General features: G+C 45.2%; 1 protein-coding gene across 2 annotated transcripts in view; it reads right to left on the bottom strand.

Moving 5' to 3' along the window:
- LOC115129626 (alpha-1,6-mannosylglycoprotein 6-beta-N-acetylglucosaminyltransferase A-like) overlaps positions 1-26189 on the bottom strand; it is a 103902-nt gene that overhangs the window by 51826 nt on the left and 25887 nt on the right. For both annotated transcript variants that reach the window (XM_029660199.2, XM_029660200.2), the window contains 5 exons: positions 25909-26073; positions 6289-6365; positions 4702-4791; positions 2715-2786; positions 899-1060 (listed from right to left, as the gene is read on the bottom strand). In XM_029660199.2, coding sequence (XP_029516059.1) covers positions 899-1060; positions 2715-2786; positions 4702-4791; positions 6289-6365; positions 25909-26073 — 566 coding nt within the window. The remainder of the gene's footprint in view (positions 1-898; positions 1061-2714; positions 2787-4701; positions 4792-6288; positions 6366-25908; positions 26074-26189) is intronic.

Below are 26189 nucleotides of genomic sequence, written 5' to 3' on the forward strand. Positions count from 1 at the left end.
ATACAGTGCACTACTTTTGTCCAGTTCCCATAGTAAACTATGTAGGGGATAGGGTGCAATTTGGGACGGAGACGCAATCACTAAGGTGCATTGCAGTTTGTCCTATATTTATGTTGTATTTCAAAAAAAAAAATGTTTATCCCAGGCCCCCGTTCCCGCAGGAGGCCTTTTGCCTTTTGGTAGGCCGTCATTGTAAATAAGAATTTGTTCTTAACTTACTTGCCTAGTTAAATAAAGGTTCAATTAAAAAAATTGTCCAGGAATTCATGGGTAGAGAGAGGATTATGACTGTAATAATATAAAAAGATCTGTTTGTGCGGTCTTGCCAAGTTGGCTCCAAGTTGGCAAAACAGCGCAAAGAGATCTGGGATCAGGCTACTTTGTTCCTGCTCTGAGCCTTTGGCATGTTAGAGGTTGGGCTGAGTCCCGATTCCCCACATTTCTCCCAAAGTGTACTCTTACTCACTCAAGCCAATGCTTACACCAATCACTTCTGGAAAAAAGTGAAGAATTGGAGTTTCAAGTGCAAGAGACTTTGTTCCACTCTAACTAGAGGGAGTAGGGCTCTCCCATATGTCATATCCATACTGTTCGAAGCCGTAGTCAGAAAGAGGAGGTGGAGGTGAATAATTTACAGTCCTGAAGATCACTAGGGAACTGAAACCTCCATTATTAATTGTTGGGGCCAGGTAGCTACCCAGAACACAATGGACTTTCCTTGTTTAAATTTTCTCAGTTCAGAAAGGCATGGGCTGATTCTGTTCTCTCTTTTCGGAGGTGTGTTTGTGTGTGTGTGTGAGTGCGTGTGTGCGTGCAAGTGTGTAAGTGCAAGCTTGCATGAGTATGTGTGTGAGTGCGTGCACATGAGTACGTGTTTGTGAGTGTGTCCGTGTCCTACCTTTTTCCTCTTGCGCTTGGCCAGGTTCTGCTTGGCAGCCAGGGCGCGGATGGCGTTGATCCAGGGTTCTTCCATGCGCTTGATCCGGAGCATCATCCAGCGGAACTCCTCTCGCCGAGACATGACCCGATATAGCTCCTCGAAGCTCGTCCGGATCTCCGTCTAGGAAGAAGACAATACAATTTAGACACCCCTACTCTTTAGGCGTTATGGTTTAACCCATTAACCTCTTTCAAGGTTTACCCTATAGAAGGAGAATGTTAGCCTCTGAAAGGGGGTAGGTAGACAGTCAGTAGGCACTTTTGTTTTGGATCGGCTGTAGCCCCAGGTGGGCGGAGTGTGCACATTTTTGACTAAAGTCAAATCTCCACCCACCTAGGGCACAGGACGATGACAAACGAGCACACCCAACTGTGTTTGTCGTGATCAGTTTGAGCAAGGAGGCAGAGAATCGCTGATCTTCATTACATAATGAGTGGTTATGTAGGGTTTGAGGTCATTTGTAGATCAGTGATTCTGTAATGCTGTCAATCTCCAACACGCACATTGGTATCGAAATCCATCGATTCACTTGAAGGGATCGGTCACAACATACAGGATATAAAGAGGATTCTCATCAACTTAAACACTTAAGCTACAAAGTGCCAAGTTCTGCCAGGCGCTATTTGCATTACAAAGACATATGGCTCCTCATTGAATGCTGGAATGCAATGATAGCAATCTACACATTTCTCAGCTTCTCTCGGGTCAATATTTAAGAAAGCTTTCCCAAAGCCAGGTTGGTTAAGATGCAGCCCTGCTTGCCATTAACAGCTGCTAAAGCTGGGGAAACAACGCACTAACAACACTCTGGCAGTGTATTACCATCCCTCATCAGGACAGGAAATCACTGGGAGAGACAGGTCTGGGGTTGTGTCCCAAATGGCATCCTATTCCCTATATAGTGCACTACTTTTGACCATAGCGTTATGGGCCCTAGTCAACAAAAACAAAAAATCACAACCACCATCAACGGTGATCTCAAAGACAAAAGGATCGCTCATGTTGACATATCCGAAGGGGGGCAAAGAGTATTCAATTTGGACTTATCGCATTATCCATAACCGGGAGCGGAGTAATATTTAAAGCCAATAACGACGAGCCACGCCCGGAGCTCTGAGCTCAGACGGCCCTGGAGGGAGATTTGAGCGAGTGCCCATTGGCATGGCGACAGGCATCATGGTATAAATCCTCTCCCGCTCTATAGTCAGTTACTATCAGAATCACTGGAGTTACTCTACAGACAGTGTGTGTGTGTGTGTGTGTGTGTTAGCCTATGTGCACTAACATTGCTTATCCATTAGTCGATACCATTTGAGCTAAAAGACAAGTGGAAGAGGTCATTTCTAAAGAGCACATGATGTCATAACATTATAAAAGCAATTCAATGCCCTCGTGACTTGGCATTTGTCTTCAGGCCGGGTATTCGTCGTTATTGGCTTTAAATATTACTCCGCTCCCGGTTATGGATAATGCGATAAGTCCAAATTGAATACTCTTTGCCCCCTGGCCAGTCCCCAGAGGGGTGAGAGTGAAAAGGACTCCAGACTGTTGGTCTTTCAGCAGGGTGCAGAGACTGGCACTTATTCCCTTTTCGCTACTGTGTTTTAAGATATTTTCTTATCACACTGTCATTTTCACATGGTGTCAACCTGAACCAAACTGTGTTGGCTGTAATATTATATTTTCCTGTTGTTCTTTCCAGCGCGGTTCTAGCAACTATACTCAGTTTGACTCGGCTTGGCAGTGTGGAAAGCCCTTCAGTTCAGACACTCACCTGGCCCCTCCGGTCGGCCTCCTCATTCAATGTCTTGGTTCTCCACGGTAGGCGCGGGCACCAGTTCTCCACCTAAAATTACATTAACATCAGAACATAACATCAGAAGGAACTGAGATGTAAAATGTGACAGAGTGATTCATATGGGGCCTGTGAACTCTGCCAACGAAGAGGAGAGAGAGGAGAGGACGCAGTGTCGAGGGAGGGAGGAAAGGACACTAGGGTTGTGTCCAAAATGGCACCCTCTTCTCTATATAGTGCACTACTTATGACCAGAGCATAATAGAGGCCTTGGTCAAAAGTAATTCACTATATAGGAAATAGGGTAACATTTGGGATGCAGCCTAGGGGGCAAATCAGGCAATTATTAGACAGGTAATTATTTCAGTGAAAGCAGATGTCATGCTGACAGAGGCCTGGCTCGCTTTGTTCTCACTTCAAAAGTTCTGGGGGGGGGGGGGGGGGCTAGCTATGGTGGGACCAGCCTCACTGTTGAGTGCAGATACAGAGATAGTCATGTACTGTAATGACATCCTATTCCCTATATAGTGCACTATTTTGGGGGGTGTCTGGCTGATAGGGTGTAGGGCTCTGGCCAAAAGTAGTTCACTACATTGGGGATAGGGTGCCATTTGGATAAACTCTTAATCAATTAAGCCTCAATCAACCTCATTCACTAACTGAGTCAGTGAGGCAATCAGTGGAACCCTGATACACTACAACTGGCCCTTAAAATGGAGGCTGGGGTTTTAGCTGTGACAGCCCCAACGTTGGGTCCATCCGTCTGGCTGTCCACTCTGAGCATGGGAAATTGGGCTACATCCCAAATGCCTCCTCAGCCTGAGGAGGGTGCATTGCGTGCGTGAGTGGCAGACAGAACGAGTGAGAGAGCCAGAGAGGGAAAGAACAAGGCTGATACTATATGGAAATTCATGCATATCGCCATGGTGAAATGGTCACATGACTTGAGTGCAAAATGCTCGGTGATAGAGATCTGTCTCACTGATCAGACTTCTCACTGGCTGCATACCTAAGGGTTCCCTATGGGCCCTAGTCAAAAGTGGTGTACTAAATAGGGAATAGGATGGCATTTGGTACACAGCCACCCTCTCTCCCTTAAAGGAAAATTCCACCCACACACACACACACACACAGTCCCAAAATGTTTTATATGTCAGCAATCAAGTTCTCAAGATATAAACTTTTTTTAAATACAGAAATACAGCCGGTGTTATGCATTTCGTGTCATATGATGCTGAGTGTTGCATCATGATGCAAAATGCATCATACTGGCTTTTTATGAAAGGTATACATCTTGATTGCTGACAAAACATTTTGGGACTATGTCAATAATGGACTAATGAAAAAAATACCAGAATATAGATTTGGGGTGGAGTTTTCCTTTAATGAATCTGGTGCATGTCTTTCCAAACAGGTTTTTTTCAGTAGAGTAAAAGTACATTGCATGGTTCTTCCCCCAAGCACTGCTCTCAACCGATACAACATTTAGAAGCTCCCATATCTGACCAGCTCCCATATCTGACAGAGAATACTCAGCATAAAGAGTCAGGGACTTGAGTTTGATTAAAAACAAACTACAGTTGGGTTATTGCTACTTAGCAATGAGCTTCTCATTGACCACCAGAGGACAAACCTTATTTGTGAATGCTACGGTATAAATGGGCTTTACATCTCAAGTGTAGTGTTTGCATGTGCGTACCCTACTCGCTAAGGTCATCAGATAGCTACAGTACATGTTTCCATATTAACGCCTAGAAAAAAATGCAACGCTGTAGGATAATTCACAAGTAAATAGTTCAGTCGTCAAGGGCGCGTGGAGATGCAATGGGTGAATACGTAAAGAGCTGGGGAGTTCCACATCCCCCAGGCTGTTAACACTGAATGTCAACGAGTAGATCATACCATAACAAACATAAGTGGACAACCAAGGACACACACACACACACACACGGACACACACACTCACCTCGCTGAGATATATGAAGAAGGAGCAGGTGGAGCCGTCCACGCCGTAGTTAGTGTAGCATGAGTCTGACCGCCACATGTCCTTCATCCACTGAGGAAGAGGAGGAGAGACTTGATCAGGACTGAACACAATAGATACCAGTATAGCCTATCAATCCACATCTTGGCCAGTCCTCCCATCCCATGTCTGTGTGTGTGTGTGAGGACTCATCAATCCAAGAAAAAGAACCAGGTAATATAAGCAAAGAAACAGTGACAAAAATGTGACTGGGCAAAGTGTCAACAGCATTGAAAGTGAAAAAGTGTTTTTGTTAAATGGGCTGATGTTTTTTCGAGACTCAACCGCAAAATACAGTGTTTTCAGATGTTCACAGATGGAGATGTGCAAAACAGTCTGCTGAAGCCCAGTGAAGGAGCAGAGTGAAGGAGCAGAGTGGGGCTACGACTTGGCCAAGGCTACGGGGGAATATGGCAATCACTTACACATTCTGGGTTTAGGAATAATGGTGTTCCACTCCAACACTGACACATTAAGGCTGAGCCTCAAATGATTCATTATGGGCCCTACATAGGGAATAGGCTGCCATATGGGAAGTAGCCTACCTCTTTCCATCGCTGCAATTTCCATCTGATTATATAAATCGGATTTCCATCCCATTGTTTTTGAATGACTAGGCTATGCAGAGTGGGTGTAGGTTTATATGAGACTGCCCTAACTAATTCCACTGAGATTGACAGCCACCCAAGTAAATCCCCTGGAATGTGTCACGCTAGGCAGCTGAAAACATCATTTGCAGCTAATTGACTTAAAGGTATTCTACAGGGGTTTATGAATTCCGAAGTATATTGTAATCGGGAGGAGCAAGAAGTCTTCAATTTGTCTTTTGTTCCTGCTTAAAAACTTTCTGAAAGATTTTTCAAATAATTATTATCCATCAGAGCACAATAACAGGATGGAAAAGGTTGCCAGTAGGAAGTTTGTACCATGTACAGTATTATATAGCACTGTGACAGCTGGGATTTCCACCATACCCCATAAAAGTGCCCGAGGAATAAAATAAACTGTCCGAAGTTATTTTACTAGCCGACAGTTTTATCAGCAGAAACATTTAGGCCACGCGCAACAGAATACATTGAAAAGCTGCATTCTGAGTTAACCTCAATAAAACACTTGAGATGTAATGTGGTTGAAATAATCCCATAAAAAAAAGAGAAAGGAGATAGCCTCCGTTTGTCTCAAATGTCTAAATAGGACAAAACAACTCATCTGTTTCCGCTATGGAGCCTGTTTGAGCCCTGTTTTGGCTCTTTTAAATGGTGATCGGCTAGCCATGCCTGCCTTTCCTTGGTGCCAGTAGAGGCTTGGGAGCAGCCCGCAGAGCAGATGGCTTTTATGATATGACGGTATCTGCTCCGGGCAGACTCCGGCCTGGGGCTGTAGGACTGTGATTACTGCTGCTGCTGGTGGTTGCTATGTGTGTGTGTGTGTGTGTGTGTGTGTGTGTTTGATTGGGTGCGTGTGTGTGTGTGTGTTTGATTGGGTGCGTGTTTGATTGGGTGCATGGGTGTGTGCGTGCGTCTCGCTCACCTTGACTTTGCCCTCACAGTGAGGGAAGCCATCCATGGGGGGAAGCTCACATTTCTCCTGAGCGCCGTTCAGCAGATCTGCAGAAAGAAAGGAGAGAAAAAGAGAGGAGAGAAAAATAGAGGAGAGAGAGAGAGGAGGGGATCAATAAGGTCAGGCACCAGCGTTGGGAGCAAACCGTGCAGGTGTGGAACTGACAGAAAAAAAGACGACACGGAGAGATCAATACACACGCATGAATGAACCACACTCCTGTGCACATACACACTGCCTCAGGCATGTATGCGTGTGACACATCAAAAATACACTCACACACTTTGGGTTTACACATCAAAAAGCTCCGAACAACCAATGACTTCACTGGGTCTGTAATTCCATGTATCCTCAGGGAAGTGATGGTATTTTGAAGAGACTGAACATGGCCCAGAATTGAAACAACATATGTACGCATGTGATGTGTGCTCTCTCCCAATAGCACGAGCACAGGTAGCGTAACTTGTGTGACCACATGGTACCATCCATCCGCAACAGATACACAATGCCACAGAGGCTATGCTGTTCCCCTGGCCGAGCATACGGTGGTGTGATTTCCATACCTGACGCAGGTTCAGATAAGCTCGCCTCACACCGACAACAGACGTGTGGAGTTTAGATATGCCAGGGCTACTAAGAGGCTTCAATGGAATGGGGTGCTGGGAACAGTCACACTGCAAAAAAGAAAATGTGATGGCATCTCCCATAAATAAAAGATGACTCGTTTCAATCGTTTTTTGTCCAAAAATGATTGGGTGCTATTCCATATGTAGGAAATAGGGTTGTTTGTTGTTGAAACTGTTTGTTTCTCTAGATTTCACAAAAAAAACAAAATGTTATCCTCGTATTCCTGTGAGGATGAAGACACCAAGGTTGGGAGAAGGTGTCCCATTAAGAAATGGCTGTTACATGACAGAGGTGGTGATCAGGCTCAGACAGGGCTCTATTTTCTCAGGGGGCTGTCTGAAAGGCTGTCATCATGCCCATCATCATTATGGGCCCTACATAGGGAATAGGACAGAGGATTGGAGAGAGGACAGGAATAGTGGGGGGGGGGAAGAGAAGAGAGAGGAGAGAGACGAGGCCAGACGAGACAGCCGGTGTGAAGGTAACCTTGAAGGGATACTTTGGGAGACAGAGAAAGATGAACTTGTAGATACCATCTGTGTCCAGTATGAAGGAAGTTCGAGGCAGTTTCTCGAGCCAATGCTAACTAGCAATAGCACAATGACTGGAAGTCTATGGGTATCTACTAGCATCTAGGGCCTCATTGCCAAAATCCAGAAGTATCTCTTTAATGACTGGCCTGTCTGAGAGGTGGACCAGATTGCCCCGTCATCAATTCAAGGCTGATACTCTCTCACAGTCCGAGGGAAACTGACAAGAGGATATTGCCATTGGGTCTGTGGCTTGGCCACGAGTGGATTACCGGTATCAGCACTGGCATTTAAACAAATTCAATATCAATAAGAGAACCTTTGCAGACTACGTGTTTTGGACAAAAATCCCAAGGTTCCTGTTAAAAATCTCTTAACAGTCACTACCTGTTCTGTGATCATTTGTTCTGAAGAAGCAAAGCATTGGCACAGAATGGAGAGAAAACAAGAGGCAGGCTTTTTACCATTTGCGACCCAAGCTTGCCAATAACAAAGACAGACAGAGTGACAAAATGTTGCATCCAAAAGGCTTGTACAGAGCCAAACATTACACAATTACATCCCTTTGTTCTATAGCGATTGAGCAGTCCCGGATTCATTATTAAACCTTCAGGACCGGCTCGCCTCAAACTCTGAGTTCTGACGAGACCCGCAGTGTTTGGGCTAAAGATTAGACTAAAACTCTACAGCGCATAGACCAATGAGAATATATTCCTTCTGCACCGAGTAGCAATCACTAAGAAACAAAAAGAGATTTCAGTGAGAGAGAAGAAAATGTATCAGAATTCTAATGAACAGAATGTCATGTGATCGCTGCACGCAAAAGGTATTCTATACGACCACGTCAGGAGTGTGTATCTGTTACTGAGGGGATCTCAGGCTGATAACAGAGTATGTTATCTCTACTCCAGGAAACAAAATCACAGATTAAAATGTGTTTAATGCACACAGCGCTTTGGCTTTAATAACCCTTGATGTAAAGAGCTCATGCTGCGACGCTGCCCTCTCGTCTATTTTAATAGCCTTGTTGTTTTCATACTCGCCATGAGTACACAATATATAATACACAGCATAGGGGTGGATGCAGTAAACAATGGTGATAGACAAATGAGAACGCTCCTGGGTGAAGTTCCACCTAGGTACAGATCTAGGATGAGCTTCCTCAAACTTAACATTAAACATAGTGTGGTAAATGCCAAACTGACCCGAGATCAGCATCTAGCGGATACTTCAACCTACACCGATGAGAACCAAATAAGAAGAGGGACATTCACTGCTATTCACCAACTTCCAGCGGGTCCTAGCACCTAAAGATGCCTTTCAGGCTGCTCTCTCCTGTTTCAGTCATAATCTGCTAAAAGAAGCCTTTGAACGAGATGAGACAGTCAATCAGCGTGTTTGAGGGGATCAGTTTGAAGGAGGCGTTGAATCAATCATCACATAATGAGTAAGCCCGAGCAGTGATTCTGCGCAGTCCAACTGTAATGGAATCCAACATGCACAACGCAACACCTGAGCCAGTGTGTGTGACATTCCAGGCTATGCGTTTTTGCATGCACCCATTTATTGATTGCATTTCGTATTTGATGCGTGTATTTCTGTAGTGCTAATTTGTAAAAGAGACCAGGGTATTAATATGACTCCCTGTTAAAACAAAGGTGAAATAAATGCAGATATGGACAACGGTCATGTGGTCATGAGACGGCTAGCCTGAGACGAAAGGGCCTCTGGTTTAGCCATGGTTTCCCAGGGCAACAGGAGCAGGAGAACAATAGGGGGAGGCAGACAGATTATTATTGAAGTATTTTCTATCATAGCCTTTCGAACAAAAGCCTCCCACTGGACGAAGGGGAGAGTAGCGGACCTCATGCTGAGCCCATCAGCCTGTGTCCCCACACACACACACACACACACACATCTCCCTCCTCCTCTGGACAAGACGAGATGAGACCAGCTGATATGAGTAGAGACTGGCTGAGATCTCACCAGCCAGAGTGTCAGAGCCAAAACATGGCTTCTTAAGTCGCTGCTGCTTTAATCAAGCAGAAAGAGCTGCCTGTCGCCAAGTGGCAGGCTAAATATAGCCGCATTATAATCAAATGTCAGAGAGGTGGTATTTAAACCTAACAAGAGAGCTCTCCACATGCTGTGCCTTCTTCACAGAGCATCTTTAAGCCCGATGAGCATCTTTAGTCTGATGAACCACACAACGGTGTTTAGGATTTGGATTGACATGCTGCACTGTGGTCACGGCAACTGCAACGCTTGCATAATAGTACTCTGTGGAACATGCAGCGTAAAAGAGGGGTTGGGGGGGCAGACAATGCAAATGGTCCGGGTAGCCATTTGATTACCTGTTCAGGATTCTTATGGCTTGGGGGTAAAAACTGTTGAGAAGCCTTTTTGTCCTAGACTTGGCACTCCGGTACCGCTTGCAATGCGGTAGTAGAGAGAACAGTCTATGACTGGGGTGGCTGGGGTCTTTGACAATTGTTAGGGCCTTCCTCTGACACCACCTGGTGTAGGCAGCTTAGCCCCAGTGAAGTACTGGGCCGTACGCACTACCCTCTGTAGTGCCTTGCGGTCGGAGGCTGAGCAATTGCAGTTCCAGGCAGCTGTAGAACCTTTTGAGGATCTGAGGACCCATGCCAAATCTTTTCAGACTCCTGAGGGGGAAATAGGCTTTGTCGTGCCCTCTTTACAACTTTCTTGGTGTGTTTGGACCATTCTAGTTTGTTGGTGATGCGGACACCAAGGAACTTGAAGCTCTCAACCCTGCTCCACTACAGCCCCGTCGATGAGAATGGGGGCGTGCTCGGTCCTCCTTTTACTGTAGTCCACAATCATCTCCTTAGTATTGGTTACGTTGAGGGATAGGTTGTTATTCTGGTGCCACCCGGCCAGGTCTCTGACCTCCTCCCTATAGGCTGTCTCGTCGTTGTCGGTGATCAGGCCTACCACTGTTGTGTCGTCTGCAATCTTCTGATAATGCGTGCCAATAAGCCCCCGAGAGCCTAACCAAACCTCTACTTGACAGGTAGAGAGAACTAAGGCGGTGATGGTGGAGAGATGACACATTTAGCAGCATTGCATAAGACCACTTCCACTGAATGAAGGAAACATGAGGGTGCTACTCAATGACACAGTACCACTGGAGATCTTTGAGGAGGAGTTCTATGGTTTGCCAGTACAAAATGTCATCCGATCAGAGTTGGAGTTGCAAAAATTCATTCCATTATACCCTTGCTCGAAATCCAGATGGAACTATTAACAGATGATATAAGACCCAGACAATCACAAAATACAATTCTGGAATTTTACAAGCCTAAATCAGAAAGGAAGGCAGCTACTAGCAGTAGTAGTGCTGTATATCCAAGGTAGAAAGAGGAAGGAGGCATTTTCTCTCCATTGTCATTTTGCTTCTCTGAGTTGATCATAAAGCTAAACCCAGGTTTAGCTTGGGTTAACCCGAAATGGACTTTGGACTAAATACATCAGGCTCAAGTTACACCCCCTTCTCTTCCTCAGCCCCCCTTCAATCTCAATCCTTTCCTCACAGTCCTGCGCTCATCATCACCCACCTTCCGACATTTTAACTTTCTGGACGCATTACGTAAGGAAGAAGCATCATGGAATCCACTCAACAATGAAAGGTGCCGTTACAGAGTGGGAGAGATACATGGGGTGCCCTATTCACTATATAGTGCACTACTTATGACCAGAGCCCTAATTTCAGACTCAACCATGGTCCAAATCCATAATGGCAAGATATTTAAAAAAATGTTTTCCGCGCTTTGCATCTCTCTCACCGCTTCTGTTCCATCAAGACCACAGCTCCTCTGCCAACTTTGGGTGTACTTTTCCCTGCGAGTGACGAGCAAAGACATTTTTGAACACCTCATCAATTAAGCAAGAGGCAGCTAATGGAGAGTGCCCTCTCAGCCACAGAACAGCTATAGGCTCTCAGTGGGGTGACAGGAGGAGGGGCTGTGTGTGTGTGTGTGTATGAGAGAGAGAGTGTGTACACACTTGTTTTCCTTATCAGGACGCCAATCTCCTAAAAATTCACATAATGCCTTGACAAGGTAGGACTCTTTTTGTTGTTGAATTTGGTCAAATTATATTTAAATGTTTAGGTTTAGGTTTTTGGGGTTAAGGTTAGGGTTTTGGGGGTTTAAGGTAAGAGTTAGGTCTAGGGGTGATGAGGAAAAAAAGTGGAATTCCACAAAAATAAGGCTGTGTGGACTTTGAGGGGATGTTGTGGAAGCGGAGAAGCTGGATGATGACCATAATCAGGGGTGATTTTCCAGGGAGGAAAAATATACACCCAGACAAACCTGGAGCGAAACTGCCAGCGTGGCTGCTGTTGATTGACTCTAGTCCAGAGAAGTCATCCAGAACAGTCTTTATTCTCTACAGGACTTCACAACAGTGTAAGAACATAACAACATGCCTGTTCTAGTGTGTGTGTGGTGTGTGTCCGTGTGTGTGTTAGTTCTCGGCTACAGGCTCTCACCAGGGCTTGTTTTCCTAAAAGCATCTTAAGGCTAAGTTCAGTGACCTCAATGGTTCTAACGACGAACTTAGCCTTGAGCTCAATGGTTCTAATGATTAACTTAGGCTTAAGATAATTTTGGGAAACCAGGACCAGAACTTCAGTCTCACAGCAGCGTAAATAACAACAGTTCCCAGAGTGCCTGTGGCAGCCAAAAGCCTTGATTTATCATTTCATCATCTCCCAAGCATGACTAACGTTCCCCGGATCCAAATTAATTAAGAAGAGCTATGTAATATTTACTAATGAGACAAAGCCGCAACGGAGGGAAGAAACCATCGTGAGGATAACATTTCTGAGAATTCAGGTAGTCAGGGACTGGGCTTTGTAAATTAATCACACAAAGTCAAAGAACTACGTATCCTATATAGCTTACTCTACTTTGCGCTACAACATCGCCTGGCTGGGGTGTTGAGTGAAATATACATTTTTTGAAGCACTGCGCCCAGCCATAAAAGTCTGTCTAATTTACTTGAAACTAAAGTCTGCTGAAGTGAGACTTTGTCCTTGGGTTTCTTGGCTATTTACATTGTTTTGTTCATAAACTAGGTTGTTTTTCCATGTTGTAGTGTCAACTACTAGGAAAGAGAAGGAAACGCTTCTACTAGTCAGAATCAATCTCAAAAGGGACTTAAGTCTGCACTACAACGGTAACCTTAAAAGTGCAGGTGGACATGTTTGTCTCCTCTGTGATACACTATATATACACAAAAGTAGTGGATTCAGCCATTTCTGCCACACCCGTTGCTGACTGTTCGTCGGGAGCTTCATGAGCAGCCCCACACAAGGCAAACCTAAGATCACCATGCGCAATGTGTGTCGGCTGGAGTGGTGTAAAGCTTGCCGCCATTGGAGCAGTGGAAACGCTGTTCTCTGGAGTGATGAATCACGCTTCACCATCTGGCAGAATCTGGGTTTGGTGAATGCCAGGAGAACCCTACCTTCCCGAATGCATAGTGCCTACTGTAACGTTTGGTGGAGTAGGAATAATGGTTCGGGCTAGGCCCCTTAGTTCCAGTGAAGGGAAATCTTAACACTACAACATACAATGACATTCCAGACAATTCAGTGCATTGAACTTTGTGGAACAGTTTGGGGAAGGCCCTTTCCTGTTTCAACATGACAATGCCCCCGTGTACAAAGAAAGGTCCACACAGAAATGGTTTGTCAAGATCAGTGTGGAAGAACTTAACTGGCCTGCAAAGAGCCCTGACCTCAACCCCATTGAACACCTTTGGGATTAATTGGAATGGCGACTGCGAGCTAGGCCTAATTGCCCAACATCAGTGCCAAACCTCACTAATGCTTGTGGCATTAGTGTCTCCGCAGCAATGTTCCAACATCTAGTGGAATGTCTTCCCAGAAGACTGGAGGCTGTTATAGCAGCAAAGGGGGACCAACTCCATATTAATGCCCATGATTTTGGAATGAGATGTTCAATGAGCAGGTGGCCACATACTTTTGGTCATGTAGTGTATTTTGGTAAAAAACAATAAATAAATAAATAAATACATACAGTTGAAATCGGAGGTTTCCAACTTAGGTTGGAGTCACTAAAACTCATTTTTCAACCTCTCCACAAATTTCTTGTTAACAAACTAGAGTTTTGGTTAGTCGGTCTACTTCATGCATGACAAGTCATTTTTCCAATTGTTTATAGACAGATTATTTCACTTATAATTCACTGTATCACAATTCCAGTGGGTCAGAAGTTTACATACACTAAGTTGACTGTGCCTTTAAACAGCTTGGAAAATTCCTGAAAATGATGTCACGGCTTTAGAAGCTTCTGATAGGCTAATTGACATCATTTGAGTCAATTGGTGGTGTATGTATTTCAAGGCCTACCTTCAAACTCAGTGCCTCTTTGCTTGACATCATGGGAAAATCTAAAGAAACCAGCCAAGACCTCAGAAAAAACATTGTAGACCTCCATGAGTCTGGTTCATCCTTGGAAGCAATTTCCAAACGCCTGAAGGTACCACGTTCATCTGTACAAACAATAGTACACAATTATAAACTCCATGGAACCACGCAGCCGTCATACTGCTCAGGAAGGAGACGCGTTCTGTCTCCTAGAGATGAACGTACTTTGGTGCGAAAAGTGCAAATCAATCCCAGAACAACAGCAAAAGACCTCGTGAAGATGCTGGAGGAAACCGGTACAAAAGTATCTATATCCACAGTTAAAACGAGTCCTATATCGACATAACCTGAAAGGGTGCTCAGCAAGGAAGAAGCCAGTGCTCCAAAACTGCCATAAAAAAAGCCAGACTACGGTTTGCAACTGCACATGGGGACAAAGCTTGTACTTTTTTGAGAAATGTCCTCTAGTCTGATGAAACAAAAATAGAACTGTTTGGCTATAATGACCATCGTTATGTTTGGAGGAAAATGGGGAGGCTTGCAAGCTGAAGAATACCATCCCAACTGTGAAGCATGGGGGTAGCAGCATCATGTTGTGGGGGTGCTTTGCTGCAGGAACAACTGGTGCACTTTACAAAATAGAGGGAGGAATATAATGTGGCTATATTGAAGCAACATCTCAAGACATCAGTTAAAGCTTGGTCGCAAATGGGTCTTCCAAATGGACAATGACCCCAAGCATACTTCCAAAGTTGTGGCAAAAAGGCTTAAGGACAACAAAGTCAAGGTATTGGAGTGGCCATCACCAAGCCCTGACCTCAATCCTATAGAACATTTGTGGGCAGAACTGTAAAAGAGTGTGCGAGCAAGGAGGCCTACAAACCTGACTCAGTTACACCAGCTCTGTCAGGAGGAATTGGCCAAAATTCACCCAATTTATTGTGGGATGATGTGGAAGGCTACCCGAAACTACCCAAAATGTAAACTTCTGACCCTCTGAGAATGTGATGAAATAAATAAAAACTGAAAGAAACCATTCTCTCTACTATTATTCTGACATTTCACATTCTTAAAATAAAATGGTGATCCTAACCGACCTAAGACAGGATTTTTACTAGGATTAAATGTCAGGAATTGTGAAAAACTGAGCTTAAATGTATTTGGCTAAGGTGTATGTAAACTTCCGACTTCAACTGTGTGTGTGTGTGTGTGTGTATGTATATATATATTCAATACACACCATATTAGTTACGTCTTACTAGTAATACATTTATTGTTTTTGAAACATTACAAAGCCTGCTAATCCATTTTTGTATGTTTTGTTGGTGTACTTTTTTTGCCACAGTGGCTGGTGGACCAAAAAGTACATTTTATGCCCTGATGGTTAAGGTTAGGATTGGGGGAGGAGAAGCTGATCCTAGATCTGTACATATAGGAAACGCCAGAGTGCAATGTGCAAGAACAGGTGTACCCATTCGCGCTCCCATTCATTTAAACCTAGGCCTATGTTTCCAAAGGTTGCTCTGTAATATCAGCATCATAAACTACTTTTCCCCTAGCATCACCATAAACGACCTGATTTGCACAGAGGCAAAAGAGAGGTTTTACATTTACAGCTCTAGTGTTTTGCTGGCGGCGACTTTGTGCCTTCACACAAAGGCAGACCATAAACTGGTTTAAAGTATATAGACCATAAAATATCAGAACTGTGATGGAGAACACATGACTGTTTGTACTTCTATGGGGTAAAGTCTCTCCTAGGTACAGATCAAGGATCAGCTTCCCTCCCCCCAATCCTAACCTTAACCTTTGGCGGGAAAATGCTAAACTGACAAAAGTGGGGTGAAGTGCAACTTCACCCTGCACCCAGCAACACTAGCTAGCACCAATATGACTAGCCTGTAGTCAAATGTCTCATACTGCAGCTACAATATTTGCATAGCATTATCCATGCAGGAAAACATTGGTCCTTCCCAAGGCTGCATGATAATATGTTACTGTGTGTACAGCCAGCATGAAACAATCATGCCTTGTTACTGACTGTAGAGGGATCGGGCTATCTTAAGTGAATCCTCTATTATGATTCCTGTCAACAAAAACATCAGCACATTCTCTAAGACCTGACTCAATCACTAAACCGAGGTTAGACTAGCCAGGTCCCAGATCTGTTTGTGTGGTCTTGCCAATTCCTATGGTCATTGTCACGTCAACTGAGAGCACAAGATCTGGGACCAAGCTAGGGTTGTTGGAGAGTGCATTGATGAATTAAGAAAAATAGTTAAATCTACCACCGCGAACCAGAGTAGAAACAGATGCGACCGCCTCAACAACAACACATGCTGTACAAATGTAGGGCCCCAGATGAGGCTAATGTTGATCCTCTCTGAATGTATACAGAGCCACTGTTAGTTCTAACAAAACCCAAATATCTGTTTTAGAAAGGGGGGAGTTAATACAGTGCAGCGCTCTGTTTACCGCCCCCCTGAATACGGTTGCCTCGTTCAGTACGGCTCAAACAGTCGAACACAAGCCAGCGGAGGAGAGAAAAAGAGACAGAAAGGGAGAGGAGTGAAACTGAGTGGCACACATGGCCTGGCTGCTGGAGCCAGCCAGCCAGCCAGCCATCCCATCCAATCCAGGCCTTGATCAGGCAGGGCACTGTAGAACACGTTTTCGAGGAGTGGCCACATTTCTCAACCTCTCGCAGTTTGTTTACATTTAGATCCTCATCCGCACTCCATATGAATAAGTGTCTATGGGGAGACCTCCAATACTTGCTCTAAAAAAGTGAGCTAGACAGGGGAAGAAAACATTGCATGTTGTACTGCAAATGGTTTGCTAAATCTGGACTGATGCAAAGCAGAGGCCTTCCTGGGCTGTAACCCCAATGTCACCCTTTATAGTGCACTACTTTTGACCTGGGCCCGCAGTAGTGCACTATGTAGAGAAAAGGGTGCCATTTGGGACGCACATCCATGAGTTGTTTCCAACTGGATCTGTTCGCAGCCTGTTCCAGGAAAAGCCTAGAAACGTTCAGCAGTGCACTCAAAAACATGCTAGAATGTTTTCCATTATGCTGTCATGCAGGTGGAAGACAGAGCAGGTTTTATCTCACTTCCAGAGGAGATAAGGAAATTCAAAAGCTCATGGAAATGATTCAGAATACAAATGTCCTTTCTGGCTCCTAAGATAGCAATCTTGCTTTGTAGTGGGGCAATTTATTCAAAAAGCAAGACTATCTAGCCTACTCCTTGTTCAAAAGCCTTTTCTCTTGCCTACCTCTGCGTGGTGTCGGTTACCAAGTACCGATGCCTTTACATTTCACTGTGCAATTGCCAAACCAATTTGACTAAAACCCAACTGCAGTGAAAGCTTGGAAATGTCAGTGCTGTTCTCTGCGAGTGGCCCTGAGCAGGGTGGTAGATGAGGTGTGATGGCACCGAGGCACCCGTCCTTATTCACAAGCTGGTGAGAGGGCGGTGGTGCATGTAACAGAGGTGGTTCGATGAACCACGCTGGTGTGATGAGTAACTTTGTTTGCAATTTGGATGAGACCAGAAGCCTAGACTTTACCTCAGAGAGATGACACGTTTGCAGGAGACCCGGGTTTGAACCCAACCAGACACAGATACATACCCACACACAGCACTGGCTTCAGTGGCTGGCGGTCCTAACCCAGTTCTCACTGTCTACACACACCCACCAGTCAGTTCCTGAGCCTGACCCTCTCAACACGGCTTGCCAGACATGTTCCTGCCACATCCTCCAAATGTCAGCCCGTGTAGCATGTCGTACTGTGTATTAATGGAAAAGAGGTCAGGTGTTACAGTGAAGAAGTGCCTCTCACAATGTCAGGCTGTCAAGGTAGTCAATGCGCCAAGCTATGAAGTGTTTTCTGATGCACACACGACACACACGCTCAAATGTGCACGAGGTCAGAGTCTCAAACAGGAACTCGAAACATATAATAAACAATCCATATCCGCATGATCTTTTTTTTCTCCCAAGATGGCATAGCAGTCAGACGTCCTTTGTCCTCATCTTGTCCAGTATGTATATATACATATATATACACACACACACCTTTCTTCGCATATCTTTTATATATTTTCTTTTACAAAAACTCAACTTCAAAACACTGTCCTGCAACCCGCCTTAGCCACCAATTGTGCAAGTTCTCCCACTTAAAAAGATGAGAGGCCTGTAATTTTCATCATAGGTAAACAATTTGAACTTCTACTTTTAAAAATCCACCTCTCTAAAAACAAGTCTCTCACCGTTGCCGCCTGCTATAGACCACCCTCTGCCCCCAGCTGTGCCCTGGACACCATATGTGAACTGATTGCCCTTCAGAGCTCGTGCTGCTAGGCGACCTAAACTGGAGCATGCTTAACACCCCAGCCATCCTACAATCTAAGCTTGATTGCCCTCAATCTCACACAAATGATCAATGAACCTACCAGGTACCACCCCAAAGCTGTAAACACAGGCATCCTCATAGATATCATCCTAACCAACTTGCCCTCTAAATACACCTCTGCTGTTTACAACCAAGATCTCAGCGATCACTGCCTCATTGCCTGCATCCATAATGGGTCAGCAGTCAAACGACCTCCCCTCATCACTGTCAAATGCTCTCTGAAACACTTCAGCGAGCAGGCCTTTCTAGTCGACCTGGCCGGGGTATCCTGGAAGGATATTGATCTCATCCCGTCAGTAGAGGATACCTGTTTTTTTTTTTTTTAAATGCCTTCCTCACCATCTTAAATAAGCATGCCCCATTCAAGAAATTTAGAACCAGGACAGATATAGCCATTGGTTCTCTCCAGACCTTTACTGCCCTTAACCAACACAAAAACATCCTATGGTGTTCTGCATTAGCATTGTACAGCCACCGTGATATGCAACTTTTCAGGGAAGCTAGAAACCAATATACACAGGCAGTTAGAAAAGCCAAGGCTAGCTTTTTCAACAAGAAATTTGCTTCCTGCAACACAAACTCAAAACAGTTCTGGGACACTAAAGTCCATGGAGAATTAGAACACCTCCTCCCAGCTGCCCACTGCACTGAAGATAGGAAACATTGTCACCACCGATAAATCCACTAAAATTGAGAATTTCAATAAGCATTTTTCTACGGCTGGACATGCTTTCCACCTGGCTACCCCTCACCCGGTCAACAGCACTGCACCCCCCACAGCAACTCGCCCAAGCCTTCCCCATTTCTCCTTCTCCCAAATCCAGTCAGCTGATGTTCTGAAAGAGCTGCAAAATCTGGACCCCTACAAATCAGCCAGGCTAGACAATCTGGACCCTTTCTTTCTAAAATTGCCACCCCTATTACTAGCCTGTTCAACCTCTCATGTTGTCTGACATTCCCAAAGAATGGAAAGCAGCTGCGGTCATCCCCCTCTTCAATGGGGGGAACACTCTTGATCCAAACTGCTACAGACCTATATCTAGCCTACCCTGCCTTTCTAAAGGTATTCGAAAGCCAAGTCAACAAACAAACAGATTACCGACCATTTCGAATCCCACCATACCTTCTCCGCTATGCAATCTGGTTTCAGAGCTGGTCATGGGTGCACCTCAGCCATGCTCAAGGTCCTAAACGATATCTTAACCACCATCGATAAGAAGCAATACTGTGCAGCCGTATTCATTGAAGTGGCCAAGGCTTTCGACTCTGTCAATCACCACATCCTCATCGGCAGACTCGACAGCCTTGGTTTCTCAAATGATTGCCTCGCCTGGTTCACCAACTACTTCTCTGATAGAGTTCAGTGTGTCAAATTGGACGGTCTGTTGTCCGGGCTTCTGGCAGTCTATGGGGGTGCCACAGGGTTCAATTCTTGGACCGACTCTCTTCTCTGTATACATCAATGATGTCGCTCTTGCTGCTGGTGAGTCTCTGATCCACCTCTACGCAGACGACACCATTCTGTATACTTCTGGCCCTTCTTTGGACACTGTGTTAACAACCCTCCAGGCGAGCTTCAATGCCATACAACTCTCCTTCCGTGGCCTCCAATTGCTCTTAAATACAAGTAAAACTAAATGCATGCTCTTCATCCGATCGCTGCCTGCACCTGCCCGCTTGTCCAACATCACTAATCTGGACGGCTCTGACTTAGAATATGTGGACAACTACAAATACCTAGGTGTCTGGTTAGACTGTAAACTCTCCTTCCGGACTCACATCAAACATCTCCAATCCAAAGTTAAATCTAGAATTGGCTTCCTATTTCGCAACAAAGCATCCTTCACTCATGCTGCCAAACATACCCTTGTAAAACTGACCATCCTACCAATCCTCGACTTCGGTGATGTCATTTAAAAAAATAGTCTCTAATACCCTACTCAATAAATTGGATGCAGTCTATCACAGTGCCATCCGTTTTGTCACCAAAGCCCCATATACTACCCACCACTGAGACCTGTACGCTCTCGTTGGCTGGCCCTCGCTTCATACTCGTCGCCAAACCCACTGGCTCCAGGTCATCTACAAGACCCTGCTAGGAAAAGTCCCGCTGGTCACCATAGCAGCACCCACCTGTAGCACGCGCTCCAGCAGGTATATCTCTCTGGTCACCCCCAAAACCAATTCTTCCTTTGGCCGCCTCTCCTTCTAGTTCTCTGCTGCCAATGACTGGAACAAACTACAAAAATCTCTGGAACTGGAAACACTTATCTCCCTCACTAGCTTTAAGCACCAGCTGTCAGAGCAGCTCACAGATTACTGCACCTGTACATAACCCATCTATAATTTAGCCCAAACAACTAGCTCTTTCCCTAGTGTATTTATTTTGCTCCTTTGCACCCCATTATTTCTCTCTACTTTGCACATTCTTCCACTGCAAATCAACCATTCCAGTGTTTTACTTGCTATATTGTATTTACTTCGCCACCATGGCCTTTTTTTGCCTTTACCTGCCTCACATTGTATATGGACTTATTTTTCTACAGTATTATTGACTGTATGTTTGTTTTACTCCATGTGTAACTCTGTGTTGCTGTATGTGTCAAACTGCTTTGCTTTATCTTGGCCAGGTCGCTACTGTAAAAAACTTGCCTACCTGGTTAAATAAAGGTGAAATTAAAAAATGTAAAAACTGATCCATGGTTGGGACTCAAACAAATATTTGAAGAATGTGTCAGCTTACTTTGTGGCGGTTTTGTGTCAAGGTCCAATGAAAATGTAAAACTTTGAATGCACATTTTTTAATGCGATAGGACTCACTCATATTTGGACCGGTGTAGGCCATAATGCAGTCGACACTGCCAATACAGTACAGCATTACCAACCTGAGAGAAAGTGCATTGGAGATCCTGTAATTGCCAGGCCTCAGATGCTGCGTCCCAGTAGAGACGTTCTTTGTCAAGCAAATCTTATTACTGCCATTGAACCGGGAGGTCTTTAGTGGTCAACATATTTGTCCTACCTGCCCCTGACTACTGAGCCAAGACATACTTAGCACTGGCAGGTCTGGGGTTTGCATTGTACACAATAACCCTAGTCAAAGTCTATAGGAGCACGCACAGAAAGCTGTGGTGTAGTCATGGAGGTGAAAAGCTCTAAACTTTGCAGATAGAATAAGAATGAATAGAGCCAACAAATCTGACAGACAACCATTTAATGTTCTACACAACACGTGTCTATCTGAATATTCCGTAACCCTATAGCCTCCGGAAGAGGCACCATGTTCTTGGGAGGCGGAGAGCGGCGGAGAACTGGACTTTGATTTGTTTAAGAGAGAGACATCGGATTGGATAGCGTCCGTCGGTCGGTGGGTGATGTATGAGTGTTTCTGGAGGAGACAGAAGCTCCCAGAACACAGAGCGGTGCACTCTGTGAGAGGAAAACACACAGCCTCTGCACTCACCACTAGTAGACCTCAGATCATGTCTAATCCAAAGCAGGGCTAGACAGTTGGCCCAACATTTCGGCACAAAAACTCAGATTCGCCAACGTCTATATGACATGGCAGTGACATGACTCATCCATGTTATGTCAAAGGCTACATTATGTTGAACGACAACATTCCCAGAGGGTCTTTGATAGTCAACTGTTCAGGGAGAGTAGTATCCCTTCCTCAGAGAGAGAAGCACTCTCTGTGACAGCAGCAGTCTGCAAGGTGAAATTGTAAGCGCTATTATAATCCTGCCTTAGCTCTGCCATGATGCATTAGGGTTGTCGTGCACAGGGAGGCAGCGGTGTCATTGTCCCGTGCGGCATCACTGAAACCCTAGCCCTCTGTCCATTGTCGGCAGTCGTCTGTCCTAGGTCGGGCATGATGCGATCGATAAGAAGACAAAGAGATGGGCCATTCTGAGGCAGAAAAGGGCTTTTCTGTCCGCACTTACGGCCCGGCCCGGCAGAGTCTCAAAAACAACAGCCTACTCGCTACAAATCTCACAGAAGGCCCAACTTGCGGCCAATGCCAAAAGCAACATCCACACCTTTCAACGGCAGCCAGCTAGGTGGAGACGAGAAGAGAGCCAGCCAGATCTCAGGAGCCTGGCACCTGGCCTTTCATCCCCCCCCCCCCCCCCCTTCACTTCCTCCATCTACCAGCATGATTGCATTTCAGCAGAGGGACAGCTAACGCGCTACGCCAACACTCAGAGGAAAACACTGCTTGGTGATTGGCTGCATCAACATGAAGCAGGCAGACAATTGTCCACACCAAGGCCGTTCTGAGTTTTGGCTGAATCAATCTGAATCAATCCTCTCCCGCTGAGCCAAATCCAGATTGAGCCATCCTTGTGCTGTTAAGAGCCTCTGTGATCCTCTGTGTCTCTAGCCCAGCTGAGCTGAATGGTGGCAGCCAGACAGTGTAGTGGATGTGCCAGGTATCAGAAGCTCAGACCAGGCGAGTGATAGCCTTTCCCTCAGAACTCACATCAAGTGGCTCTGGCCGGAGAGGAGACCCAGGCAGCTATTTAGGCCCACCCGATAAGGACCTCTCAGAATCACTTCTTAAAAAGGTGACCTTCTAGAGTTCAAGTGACAACAGATGGAAACTAGCCTGCTAGCTAAATCTGGCATATTTACTGAAATGTTGTGGAATGTGAATTGTCCCTGTCAAATAAATGTAATTTTAAACAGTGAAATGCAGTGAGTTCTGAGGGAAAGGCTATCACTCGCCTGGTCTGAGCTTCTGATACCTGACACATCCACTACACTGCCTGGCTGCCACCATTCAGCTCAGCTGGGCTAGAGACACAGAGGATCACAGAGGCTGTTTAGATTAGAAGATATAGTAATAATATAGGACAACAGGGGAAAAAAATGGCAGATTGACATCCACACTAAAGACAAGCATTTTTTTAAACTAGGCCTAAATACCATTGTCACAGTATAGAATCCTGGTAATGAAACTCAAAGGTATTAATGCCATGTGGCTTTTCTACTTCAGCTTATCTGCAGGTCATGTTATAGGTCATAGAATAATGTTAGGGTCTGGAGGAGGCTTGTGCAGCAGTCTGCAAACCACCAATAGCCCTGACAGGTGCTGTGCTCCCAAACAAGGAAAACATTTGGAAATGTAGACATTAGGAAGGGAAGACTCTAGATAGATATGAGTCTACTTCTGCATATCAGTCCTCTAACAGAGACCCCAATTGGCTAAGAGTAGTCATAAAATGAGGGATGCAAAATCGCCACTACATCATAAAACATACAAAGATAAAACCGTGTGTAAATAAGTCTGCAAAAGGACAGTGAAGCCCTGTTCTCATTAACACTTCCTTATTTCACCCACAACCCCATAAAATAGACAAAAACAAAACTGACTTTGTTCTTTTATTCCAAGTTAGGCCTACACAATACAATGTGTAACTTAAATAGTTACACCCCAACATACCTCGCATGAACTTCCTTATCTGACCTCAAATTTGCTCATCACTGCAAGGAAGCAGAGTGGCCACTGCAGACCCTCCCTGGTCACATGACCTGACAACATCTTTCAGATGCTTTTAAGGGTCCTCCTCCACCAACAGTCTGAGAAGCCTGTTGGCTCCATGAGTTAGGCCATTCAATTGCAGAGTAGGTCTCGAATCCAAACTGTGCCAGTGCCAGCAAAAACAGATAAGCCTAACTAGTGTTTACTTCGTTTTTATTTAGTCCACACGGAGGAGGCATTGTCAAATACCTTCGTCCCAAACAGCTGCTAATGGGTGGCGGTGGGGGGGCTCTCTCAGAGTCGAGAGCAGTTAGGAAGGGACTAGGCGTTGCCCTCCGAGTTCCGACTGTGTGGCTGGTTGTGGTGACTCAGCCACATCCATACACAGCTGTGAGGTGGGTCAGGCACTGGCCAGAAGTGACATGTTTGGGATAGCTTTAAAATGAGCACATTGTAAAGCTATCTAGCTGCGACAATCAAATTCGGGAGATAGATGTTTACTTCATGATTATACCAAAATGTGCATATTTACAGTGATTAAAGCAGCATATTTTGTCTAAGCAGTACATTAGCGGTAGTTAAGTCTGATAGTCAGAACAGAGGCCTCTCTCCATGGCTGAGCAGGGCCCAAACTGTCTGACTGAGACACAGTGTGGTAGCAGGGAAAGGGGGGGGGGAGCACGACACCTCTTCCTGGGGCCCTGGGTGCTCCACCTTGATAGCTAGCAGCCTCTCAGAAGACATGCGTGAACCCATCACTGTCCAGATCCTATCTGGGTAATTGCCTTCCCAGCCCCACATGGCCCAGGGGAAAACAGCAAATGGGTTGGCAGGGCTGTCTGCCACACAGGACAGAGGTGGAGAGGAAGAGTGGTGTTTCAGGGACGACTCAGACTGTTGGGGCAAACCACACGGCCAAATGATACGTGCGTCTATTTACAGGTTAGAAGTCAAGACAACCAGTATGGTCTCTTTCCTTTGACTAGTCCAAAGCCAGAGTATTCCATTGGTTGACAAAGGGTGGGATTGAGATATCAGTGCACCGTTAATGTGGTATGGGAGATAACCTCCATCTTGTTATCGCTGTTGCACAGGAAGTAGCGGTTGCTGCAGTACAGAAGGACCACAATGTCCTGACCGACACAGCTAGCAGGGAACTGTCACTGATACTGAAGCAGCCCAAGACGGAGGCAGTATTCTTATTTTTTTTAAATACAAAATCATCCTAACACAGAAAAATGGCAGAGTTGAACATTCTTTCTTTTGTTTAAGAAACGTTCTGAAGCCTGAACGGAATGGGCCTAGCTCTCTCAAGAGTAAAACGCTCCCTTTGTAACTCAATCGTCATAATGTAATTCCGACCATATTCAGTCGCCACACAAAGTCCCCATTGAAACCTCTAAATACTTCACTAACTACTGAGCCAATCCCAGGGCCCACCCGAGCAAACAAACACTCAGTATTTCCCAGCCGGCAAACATGTCATCTTAAAACTGAAAGAAAAATAAATGAAGGCTAATAAAATGGGGCCCGCCGCATGTGTGAATGAAAGGCCTTATTCAAGCTATGTTCAAGGCCGCGGCCTATAAGAGTGCTTTCTATGTTCTCGCAGAAAAGGTATGCAAAAGCAGAAAGGTTTTCTATGGGTTTGAATATTGGAGTATTCAACTGCTTACAGTAGGTTAAGAACAGAGGGGTAACTTAGGTGAATAGAGCCATTTCAATGCAGGCTCAGAGCACAGCTTTATTCTTATCAGCATAAATAGCACTATTCACCTAAGCTCACATCGGATTCACTGGAGAACTGAGTGTCTGTTCATTTGTTTTTGTTATTTCCTTTCAATTAGTGTCCAGACCTAGAAAACCAGGTGAGTTCCTAACTAACTGAATTGGTCAATCAAGTACAAGGGAGGAGCGAAAACCCGCAGACACTCAGCAACTCCAGGAATTGAGCTTGACACCCCTGCTATAGGCCTATGTCTTATTACTTTGACATGTTCCAGAAATAGGACTGGGGATTTTCAAGGTGCAATGTCTTGTTTTGAATGTCTTCAATAAAGGAAGAGGGGGGGGGGGGTAAGCTCGTGAGGGAGAGAGTGAGCCTCACCTGCCACATTGACCTTCTCTGCATTGGAGGCGCTGGGCGTGACTGTGCTGGTGCCGTTGGTCAGGTTAGCCCCTGTGCCGTTGTAGATGTTCTCCACCTTGGACTCCAGCTTGCCCAGCCGCACCATGATATTGTCCAGGAGCACCGCCAGAGTCTTCTTCAGATCTGGAGGAGGGAACACAGTATAGTATGAAGCATAGATACCTCATATCAGTCTTACTGCTAACCAGCTAACATAACTTGAGGCTAAAATATACAGTACAGTGTTTTCTATATTTCCC

This window comes from Oncorhynchus nerka, linkage group LG5, assembly GCF_034236695.1.
Source record: "Oncorhynchus nerka isolate Pitt River linkage group LG5, Oner_Uvic_2.0, whole genome shotgun sequence".
Classification (NCBI taxonomy): domain Eukaryota; kingdom Metazoa; phylum Chordata; class Actinopteri; order Salmoniformes; family Salmonidae; genus Oncorhynchus; species Oncorhynchus nerka.